The sequence below is a fragment of the Ovis canadensis genome, chromosome 17, assembly GCF_042477335.2.
Source record: "Ovis canadensis isolate MfBH-ARS-UI-01 breed Bighorn chromosome 17, ARS-UI_OviCan_v2, whole genome shotgun sequence".
NCBI classification, from domain to species: Eukaryota; Metazoa; Chordata; class Mammalia; order Artiodactyla; family Bovidae; genus Ovis; species Ovis canadensis.
The window spans coordinates 69,274,151-69,285,297 of NC_091261.1; the positions used below are offsets into that span (position 1 = coordinate 69,274,151).

Genomic DNA, 11,147 nt, shown 5'->3' on the forward strand with positions numbered 1-11,147 from the left:
TTCTTAATTAGGTATCAGAGTACTTCAGTCCATTTATTCTGAAGTTCATACACAAATATAGATTGTATCTTTATTATCTTTATGGAAAACAATTGTACTCAAGGCTCAAAAGTGGAAACCGTCTGGTCTCTTCCAAGGGAGTGGTTTGTGACTTTATCTGTTAACCATCACTTGGGGGAGAGCCTGAGTCCTGAGTGTGATCCAGAGCTCTTGGAGTCATGGCAAATTATTTGCCTGACCCCAACCTGTTGGGCAGGTTACATCATTTCTTTGTGCTCTGTCCTCCTTATGACCCGGGGTAGTAGTTCTTACCTCAAGATGCTGGCTTTGATGATTGAATGAGATGATATGAGTAAAGATTTAGTACAGAATCTAACATATAGTATGCATTCAATAAATATGCATTTTAACAATTTTTAGTTGAATGGTATCGTTTCTACAGAATTGTGCTGTTAGAACAGTCCTTTATAAATTATTAGCAATCACAGGAGAACAGAAGGTTTTATTTTTAGAAATACTTATTTAATTAAATCATATTTGGTTGACTCAGTCCAATTCTATCTTAACTTTCCTAATGTGAAATCTGGCTTGGGTTATCATAGGTAAATGCTCTGAGTCAGTTTCTTGAAAATATTTGAACAGATGGGCTCAACTTTAAATATGTGTCCATCATGGCACTTGTGTCAGACTCGTATCAGTCCAGCTCAGGTCCTCTTAGAATGTGTTTCTGGAGCTGTTCACTGCTACACAAAAGGAATGAACCCCTTTTCCCTGCCTTTCAAGATGCTGTCACAATGGGCTCTGTGTTTGGTCGAAGCACTGCACTGAACATGCAGTCGTCCCAGCTTAACACCCCTCAGGATGCTTCCTGTACACACATCCTGGTGTTCCCAACGTCGTCAACCATCCAGGTGGCTCCAGCCAACTATCCCAATGAAGATGGGTTTAGCCCCAACAATGGTGAGTGGACACGGAGCAGCTTGACTGCGCCACCAAAACGCTGTGCCGCAGCAGGGAGTCACTGCGCTGCGGCAGGTTCTGCTGTGCTGTAAGGAGCAGCTTATAGAGCATGAGGGAACTGAGGCAGTAAGAATCTTTTTGGTCTTGAGGATTTCATTTATACTATTGCCAAGGCCATATATACACTTTCCTCTCTTGGGTAATTAACTTTCTCCTATTTTTCATTAAATGAAAGGCAGAAAGTATCTATCTGGTTGTGTCCTGTGGTGTCACTTTCAATAAATATTTCTTAGCTTTAGCTGGTTTGAATTGAGTGAAGACTACTGGGCAGTAGTCAGATAGCATCTAATTCGCTCTGAAACAACTCCTTAGTTGATAATTCTTAATAGATATTCTTGGTTTGAGTATCTTAAAGCATTTGTTAACAAATGAGTATAAACTATAAAATGCTCAATATTATGCAGCCATTTACAGTGTGTTTTGAGGAATTTTTAGCAGCATTTGGTCCCGTTAAATGGGGAGGGTAAAAGGATATCGTCCTGCATGTGTATGCACATAAGATGTGTAGCATGATCGCGGTGTCATAATGCAGAAACAGAACCAGCGAAAATGTTCTCGGTGACTAGGTTTCGTATTTTATACTTTCCAAGCTTTCTGCTCTGTGTGCACCTTACTTTTATGATAGAGGAGAGGATTTCATAGGGACAGCAGTGTGCTTTGATCTGCTGGTGTAAGAGGCCTCCAGTTTCAGGCCAAGTTCACACCTATTAGCATGCATTAATTCAGCCTTAAGTGTTTTTAGATGCTAATTGGATATATAGATGGAGTCTGCTGTTTTCTTGGATGGTGTCAGTTTTAACTTTGTTTAATAATTAAATTGCTGCTTTAGCTGTTTTGCCATCTTTTTATGTGCCTTTGGAGGCTGGGGTTTTATGTTCTTTATTTCTCCATTCTGTGAATACTTCACGCTAGGAGATCACTGGAGAGAGGACACAATGAAAGGCTTATTTGCAGCACCTTGAACCCAATGGGCACATGTTAAGTCTAAGTGGTTAATGATACGTACCTAGAACAGTCCTAGGCCAACAAACCATGTTTTGCTTTAAGTCAGGGCTGTGGATGAGCTTTTTAATTTTTGTGTTTTTCTCTCTCCCTTCTAGATGACATGTTTGTTGACCTTCCATTCCCAGATGATATGGACAATGATATTGGCATATTAATGACTGGGAATCTCCATTCCTCTCCCAACTCCTCCCCAGTCCCCTCCCCAGGCTCTCCTTCTGGAATCGGCGTGGGCTCTCACTTTCAGCACAGTCGGGTAAGCCTGACTTGGGACACTTGGCACGTTTAAACCCACCACAGCCTTGAGGGAAGGCCCCTGGAGATGCCGACCTCCGTTACTACATCTGCCTTTCCTCCCAGTGGTCCTGATACAAGTGAAGTCCGTGTGGCTCTGTTTCATTTTGAGCAAAGGCAGGAATTCTAAAGAAATGTGTTACCATTCCTGATGACTGTGTTTAATCAGAAGAATAGTCCATTACAGCTGTCAGAGTTTTATGCAGTTGTCTTCTGAACAAAACTTAGTTTTGGTTGCTTGCCGTTTCCCAGTTAATTGTAATAGTTTTGCCAAAACAGCAGCTTTTCAGAGACTAGTTCAGTAATCCTGCTTATTCAACATGCAGAATAACTGTTAACTGAAGAACACACTGTTGATGGTTATTCGGAAAGAGGCCTCCCTTGTCTTGGTCTGTGTTTTGCCACCTTTTTTAGGCAGTCTGACCTCCTCTGTAGCCAGCCTGCAGCTATGGGAAGAGCCTACAGGTGGCTGATTGTGAAGACATGTCCATGTTAATGCCAGAGTATTAAGGGACAAAACAGAGCTTACAACTAGTTTCCTCTTTAAATATTCTAGGGATATTAGAGGTGAGGTAGCAGAAGATTGAAGCGTTAAAGGTTCTGCCGTAAAGCTAGGTGATGCATGCTTTATCCTGGTATTGTACTTAAACTGGACAAGTAAAAGCAACCTGTTTACCCTCATTCAGACACAAAGATGTTCTTAAAGGACTTAGGTTTCTGTCAGGTGGGACTTTTATTGCCAGCCCTGAGTTTGTTGAAGGACAATCAAGAGAAAAGAAGATGGAAAACTTTAGTTACAGAGCGGATGAGACCAAGGAACAGCAACTCAGTAGTCTGCCTTCGTGTCATTGCCTGCCCCCCAATTTTCCCTTCTGGGGGAAGACTGTAAGTGTCTTGACTTCCTCCTCAAGCATTTGCCAGTTAATGACAATTTATGGGTTCACTGGAGATTGTTGTGATGGGGACCAAGAACACAGTTTTACATTGAATGGTTTAATTTAGGATTACTGAGAATTCTAGAGGCCAGTAGCACTGCAGCTGGGAATGTCTGCCCTGGAGGCTGATAAACAGAGCTCTGAGTTAAAGCTCACTAGCTCTGTGTGACCTTGGACAAGTTTACTCTCCTTTTCTCAGCCTTAGTTACCTTATCTGTGAAATGGAAATACTAGCAACTATCTTCCAGTATTGGTTGTTATAATTCAGCCTGTCCATTAACAAAGAATTGGCAGCTGAAGTATAATGTTAGTTTTGTGAGAAGCAGAGGTGTGCCGTCTTTTCTCCCTTGGTTGGCACCTCAGGCCATGGAATGTCACACTTCAAACAATTCTGTGCTGAAGCTGGTCAGGTGGCCTTTTCCACTCCTGAACGCCTGCGGCCAGGCAGCTCTGACAGGCTTTCAGCTTTTCCTCCTCCTGAACCGTTAGACATTCTTTGAAATTCAGTTAAGACATTACAACAGGAGAAAGCATTCAAAGTTGCAGTTAGTTTTTCTTAACTCAGAATTGCTACAACTTGGTGTAGTAGTTGGGTTTTTTTTCCTTTGAAACAGAAGGCTTTTGAGAACAAATGAATTATTATTGCTTGCATAAAAGGTACATTTTCAACTCTTGAAGCTAGCTAAGAGTCAAAGATGAGGAAAATGTCAATTACCAAAAAAAAAACCAAAACGCCCAGTAAGGCTCTCACAAAAATCTCTTATTCCTGGGATTGCTGTAAATTAAAACAAGACTTCAGGAGCAGACCTCCCACTGCTGGCAGGTCAGAGAGCTGAGTTGGTACGACCTTGTTGACAGTGGACAGTCAGGCGCACTCATGTGTTTTGGGTGACTGCAGGGGGAAAGAGCAGATGGGTGTGGTGATTCAGCACCTTCAGCTGTCAGAGTCCGCTCCTTCCATTTTTAGTTTGTTACCTAATAATGCCATGGAGCAGATTTTATGTTCTGCAGAAAAGGAAGCAGAGAAAATAAGTCTGTTTACTCGGCTGACGTTAGCTTTATGTGTATATCTCATCAGATGTCCACGTGTGGCAGACACTGCCTCCCCTGCTGCCCTTTCTCGGTCAGTTAGCCACTACAGTGCACCGTGAACTGATAAAAAGCTGGGTGACGGTGTCAGAGGACGAACTTCCCGTTACAAAAGAAGTGTCCGCAGATGTAATAATGCACAGTTAATACCGCATTGTGAGAACTCCCCTGGGGGTCCAGTGGTTAAGAATCCGCTTGCCAATACAGGGGCAGAGAGTCCATCCCTGGTCCAGGAGGACGGGCCGCGGGACAGCTCGGCCCGTGCTCCACAGCCCACGCGCCGCAACAAAGACCCAGCACAGCTAAAAACAAATAACTTTAAAACACCATATTGTATATTTGATAGTTGCTACGCGTAGATGTTTTTAAAAAGTTCTCATCAAAAGAAAAAACATTGAGCTCTGTACATGGTGGATGTTCCCTAGCCTTATGGTGATTATTTCCCACAATTAGGACCGTTGTGCTGTACACCTGAAACTAGTACACATGTCAGTTATATCGATTTCTTTTGAAAAGATGGTTTTACAGAAAGCTTTCTTTGATGATAAATGCTGATCACGCTTTGGGACTTTGTCTTTCAGAGCCAGGGTGAGCGTCTTCTTTCTAGGGAAGCGCCCGAGGAGCTGAAGCAGCAGCCTCTAGCCCTTGGGTATTTTGTGTCAACCGCCAAAGCCGAGAATCTCCCCCAGTGGTTTTGGTCGTCGTGTCCCCAGGCTCAGAACCAGTGTCCCCTCTTCCTCAAGGTTGGTTTGGTGTCATGTTTGAAGTTTTGGGGGGGATGAATGACTTAATGCTCAAAATTTGGTGACAATTTGTTCCCTGATTCTCTCATGTCTACTTGAAGTCTGAGGATGTTTTACTTACAGCTAGAGCAGAGAGTAAAATTTAGGAGAGGAACCCAAAACCGTATCACAGAGGACTGACATTTGCCCAGGCAGGAGACCTCAGGTCGTCCTGTGCTTCTGTGTAAGATTACTGCTGTTAAGGAAGTTACGCCTGGGGAGGGGAAGGTCAGTAATGACTGGTTGTCCTCTTCCTCCCCTGCATGGGGGCCAGCATTCTTTTTTAGAGTAGGGCAGGAGTGAGCTAAAAACCCTATGTTTATGCATGCCCCTTCCTGTATATTTCTTGGAAATTTTTACTCCAAATTAAAGTTAAAAGCAAAAGATCTCTCAGTTCAGCTTGAGTGAAAGAACCTAGAAGCAATCCATAGATTGGCAAGAATGCAGATGTTGAACATCATAGTCTCTCAGCAGGACTGTGGCATTCCCCTTCGGATGCAAAGTCCCACCACAGAGGAATCCATGTGATACACACACAGACACCTGATGGTTAAAGCCAAACACAGTTTTCTCTTCCTGATGACTTCGACACAGTATTATGAGATCAAAGAATTTATGTTAAAAATCCGTAATCTTTTCCTTCAGTTAAAATTTTTATCTTTTCCTCTCTAAAAAATACACATTTTTTAGCTCTGTTTACTGAAAAGACTTAGACATGATAGCTTAGTAGCAATAAACACCTTTCTTGACACATGTATTATTTCTCAATACCACTTATCATTCAAAAGTGTGAGAGTTCTTTGAGGAATGACGGATTCCAGGACTAAAGTAAGAAATTCATGATATCCTGAGACAACTTCTTTTCATGCCTAAAAGCATGGAAGTTACCAAAGATTATTAGAGTCTTTTCAAAGAACCAACAGCCAACTTGGAGGGGTTCCCATTGCCCAGGGATAGGATCGATCATTTGGTCATTAGAATGAACAGTGGTGGCAACAGACTGCTAAAAGTCTATGGGTTCATAGTTTTGCTGGAAAACAAAACATTTAAAATAATTCACCTTTGAAGGAGAATCAAGCATTTATGTGGCCTCTGCTTTAAAATTATTACTTCAAAATTAATAAAGTAAACCTATGCTAAAACCCTTATGTTAAAGATTGATGGGGAACTTCATCGTAGATAGAACATGCTGGTACCTGCTGAACCCAGGGCTCGGTCATAGTGCTTCAAGGGGGACAGCATGTGCCTTTGGACGTGACGCTGGAAGGGCAGCACACCAGTGATGGAGCGTGGAGGTCAGGAGAGAGGACCACAGTGACACCATGAGCCATCCAGACTGGGCCTCTGCAGATCAAAACCTGTAGAGGGACACTTCTAGTTATTTGTAGTTATTTGCAAAGCTAGCTTTTTCCCGCTCTCTATTCTAGGATATGGCGTTATTTGGAATCAGCTTGGGGGTACTGAGCAGCTTGAATTCAGGGATTTATAGAAACCCCGACTCCTAAAGGACTTTAGACAGCGTCTGCTGCTGGCAGACGTGGGCTTCCTTCCCAAGTTGATTAGGCCCGAACGGTAACATCCTCTGTTCTTTTACCAGGCTTCGCTGCATCACCACATTTCTGTAGCACAGACGGATGAACTTCTCCCCGCCAGGAATTCTCAGCGGGTTCCACATCCTCTTGACTCCAAAACCACATCTGATGTTTTAAGGTAAATTCAGACCTAGACAACATAGCTGTACAGTTTGAAATCTTGGAAAAAAGAGTAAAATGTGGTGCTTGTGGAGGAGATGTTCCCTTTTGTGCAGTGGAGCACTGTTGGATTGGCCAGTGGGAAGCCACATCCCTCCAGCGGACGCCACCCCAGGAGATGGGCGTGAGCACCACTGTTGTCACTTCCTGTTCCTAAGAGGCAGTCGTGGTGATGAAAATAGACCAGGATTAGGCGTGCAGAGGTAGAAAACCACGTCTAGAGCTTAAAGCACTTGCCTTTGAACACATTTTCTACCCTCCCTGACATAGATTATATAAATAAAGTAAAAACAAATTCCATGATTGGGAAATCTCAGAATTCTCTTGCACCTTAGCAAGCTATAAACATGCTTCATATACCTTGAGAAGATATGCAAGCTTTTTCTAATGTTTTCTAACTCTTAAATGATTTGAAAATTATAATTAAAAGCAAGAACCTAATCTACATGATTTTGGCTTCCAGAGCCTCTAGAGCAACACCATCCAATAGCAGTGAGTCAAATAATTACCATCTTAATATGGCTACTAGAAAAATCTTGAAATTATAGTAATATAGAAAAATATATGATAATGATCATATAAATAGTATCATTTGAATGGTAATCAATGTAAAAATAGTCATGAGCTATTTTCCATGCTTTTTGAAATACTCAGTCCCTGAAATCCCTGTGCCTGTTCTCTGCATATAGCATATCTGAGTTGATGAGGGGCGGTGGCTGCCATATTGGACAGTGCAGGGCTAGAAGGAAGGGGAGACAGGAGCTCCGGGCTAGGGCCCGGAACCACTTCCAGAATGAGGTCACGCCTTCCTCCTGCCGACGTCTGGCACATCAGACCTTGCAGACCAGCCTCCCTTCTGTCATGCCGGGCACCCTAACCTGTGTGTTCTCTCCGGCAGGTTTGTTTTGGAGCAGTACAACGCTCTGTCGTGGCTCACGTGCAATCCGGCCACCCAGGACCGTACCTCCTGCCTTCCCGTCCACTTTGTGGTGCTCACTCAGTTGTACAATGCCATCATGAATATACTCTAATTGGAAAAGCACTTGTTCTCTCTGGCTCAGTTCCTTCTCCCTGCAACCTCAGTCCAAGGAACCTGCGACACTCTGCAAATACCCCACTTCCTCCTTTGGAGACCACTCTGCACAGTCCTGCACTGTGATTCCTTCTCAGCAGGCACATGTCATTTCTGCAGTGTTCAGTACCAGAGTGACTCACTGACACTTCTCTCATGGACCTGGAAACTTCCACGAGCAGTGACTTGCAGCCAGTGTTAACAGTGTGTGCGGCCCCAAACCACTGGGCCACAGGGAGTTTTTCTGTTGGTTTTTAAGAGGGAAATAGAAGAGACGGTGTCCTTTTGCACAAGAGTCTGTGTTTTCAGTCTCTGTTTAACATGGGCAGTGTAGCCCTCTGATGAAACCCTCCAGTTCCTGGTGTATGGCCTGTGGGTTACCTGAACTCCGTAATCTGGGACTTTTGAAAAATAAGAACCAGCTCAAGTACATGATTTCATCATAGGGTTTCTATCTCCCTAGTGCTCCCATCTAGACTGGCGTGAGTGCTTTGGTTGACTTTATACCTGTGTGTAGATACAAGAGGTCTGGAGACATCTTCATTTTGTTTATTTATTTTAGGTTGTTCTGTCATGTGACTTTCTTTTATTTTTATTTTTTTTAATTCATGAGGACCAGGTACAGTAGCTAAAACCCAACTCAGATCCACCATAGGATTCTTTGACTACATACCTCTGTCCTAGAAGCCGGAAAAGGAGTGAATACAAACTGGGGAGGATCATGCCTACAAAGTAATAATATATCCAAAACCACCCAGCAGCAGGTTTTGTTGAGAACAAACTGGGTAAACATTCTGCCATGTTCCTTATTAGAAGTGGCCAGCGTTTCATGAAGGACATTTTTACATAGAAGGCAGTCAGGCTCCACCCGGAGCCATGGAGGCAAGTACCTTCATCAGCTTTATATAGTCACAGTGGAAATATATTTTCTAGTGAATTCTTACTGAAAGCCAGGTCTCTCCTCTCATTAGATCAAAAGGGACTCATGTACATATCACAATCAACAGTGTTTGTTCATAACATCAGTTATAAATACGGTGAATTTTTTCTGGACCATAGGAATATTATTTCAAAGAAATATTACAACTTAACCATTAAATTAGTACTTGAAGTTGAGCCTTTGTGGTGGAACTTTTTAAAAACAAACATACATACATGCCTTTTTAAAGCATTAAGGCTAACTGAAGTATTTCATGAGTCCTCATCCCAGGCCCGAGCGGGTTGTCTTGAAGACCCCGTCTCTGCCCCCTACCTTGCTGTGCGTTTCTGTCCGAGGGCAGTGGGTGTGGGCTTGCCTCCTGTGAGCCGCTCTGGTCAGGCTGTAGAGTTCTAGTCATCTGTAGAGAGAATCATGCAGATTTTAAAAGTTCTTCCAAGAAACTTCCATATTCTGGTTATTAACAAAAAAGAAAAATGTAATAACTGATGATTTTGTAAAAGTATTTTTCTTGAAATAATCTAACGTTTAAAACATTAAAAAAAAATTGTGTGGTGGGAATGTGAAAGCAGAGAAATCACTTGTAAATGGATAATTTTGTTCTCTGTACCACCAATTGAGGGGGAGGGGTTGACTTTCGCAATGTATAGGTTAAAAAATCTGATATATCAAACCATTTGTATCTAATGTGTACAGTGTAAAATTGACTTTAAAAATATTGCAGTGCTATTTTTTCTTAATCAGAAAGGAAAAATTCTCAAGGCCTTTTGAAGAGCATAAGATGATGAAGATTGTAAACTTGTATAAAATTATCTTGGTGAGAAGACAAATTGTAAAGTAGATATTTGTAATCTTTTACCACTTTGGGGTTGCTTTTTTTCCCAGAATTCATCAGAACTTTGAATTTTTTTTTTAATGGGCTGTTTTTAATGCAGGGGCTTTTCTTCCCTAGAAACCCAATTCTCAGCAAAAAAAGAAAAAAACACAAAAAACTAAAAAACCCCTACAAAAACTTAAAAAAAAAAAAGGCAGCAAAGGGTAGTTTTCATCTGGTGTCTTTTATTTAAGTTTTTTAAGTTAAGAAAAAGCTAGTGACATATTTATACGTTTTTGTGCAAAAATAAATGAATGGCAATAGATTTTAAAAAAAATCTTATTATGTACTTCTGTGTGAAAAAGTCTGTATAATATTTCCCTTAAATATGCATTATTTTACTTGTGAGTTTTTTACTGAATTAATCTGAAATGTACAAGCCCTGGATTTGCTACAGAGTGAGAACTTATTTTATTTTTTTTTTTATTTTTAATTTTGGAAATTCTGCAGAAATCAGAACTCTTACCTTGGTTTGAACTAAAGAGGGGACATGGGGAGGGGAGAGGGGTGGGTTTGTCCAGCATGCTTGTATGTATATTTCAGAACCTTTTTTAAATGTAAAAGCTGTACATTTCTGGGAAGTTCTGAATTTCTTTTGTTTCCTTTTTCCTTCAAGCATTTTGCAGTGAGCTTCTTTTATATATAGCAAACAATTTGAAAGAATACAAAAATATGTGAAGTTCATTTAAAAAAAACTACAGTATAGCGCTGGTACAGTACACTAAAAGACTTTGATAAAAAGAAACAATACTAAAAAGCCTCCATTTTAAATGTCATTCATATATACCTTGTGAATGAGAGCTATATACTTTTACACACTTTTTTAGAGGAATAAATTATTGAATTACTGAAACATTGAGTGGCTTTTTTTCCCCCCTTCCATCCTGCTTTTGTAATGAAAATGATTACACCTATTCAAAAGGTGTTACGTACTGTGGACTGAACAGTCCTTGACCAGGAGCCAGGCTCTACCTTCTAGAGTAAAGTTTTACTCCCCTGACCATGACATCTAACAGCTGTTACAGGTTTCACTTACTCCAAGATACAAGTGCATTCATGGATCAAGGTTTGAATGAACACACATACACAGCATTGGAGTTGGAGCTCTGGTGTTTTTCCTTAGGGTTGAGTAGATCACATCTAACAGTGATCTACTGTCTTCCAGCTCTTGAGACTGCAGTCAGGCTTAGACTACAAGTCTGGTTTCTGCTCCTCTCTCTTCATGGGCTCAGCCAGTTTCCTTTTGTTGTTCCTTAGAAACAATAGTTCCAACTCTACTGTTTTCCCAACACACAAATGAACAAGACACTCACCAACTGCATATCCCCACTGCCTGTGCTCTCCTTGGATCCTTTCTGTAGGAGAAACCATCACAGGGGCAGAAGCTCTCG

General features: G+C 41.5%; 1 protein-coding gene across 2 annotated transcripts in view; it reads left to right on the top strand.

The window, feature by feature from the left end:
• The window catches only part of MED13L (mediator complex subunit 13L), a 283,206-nt gene extending 272,597 nt beyond the window's left edge, over window positions 1–10,609 (top strand). For both annotated transcript variants that reach the window (XM_069557581.1, XM_069557582.1), the window contains exons 27-31: window positions 784–960; window positions 2,121–2,278; window positions 4,922–5,083; window positions 6,720–6,832; window positions 7,772–10,609. In XM_069557581.1, coding sequence (XP_069413682.1) covers window positions 784–960; window positions 2,121–2,278; window positions 4,922–5,083; window positions 6,720–6,832; window positions 7,772–7,904 — 743 coding nt within the window. In that variant the 3' untranslated portion in view covers window positions 7,905–10,609. The remainder of the gene's footprint in view (window positions 1–783; window positions 961–2,120; window positions 2,279–4,921; window positions 5,084–6,719; window positions 6,833–7,771) is intronic.
• Window positions 10,610–11,147: the final 538 nt, after the last annotated feature.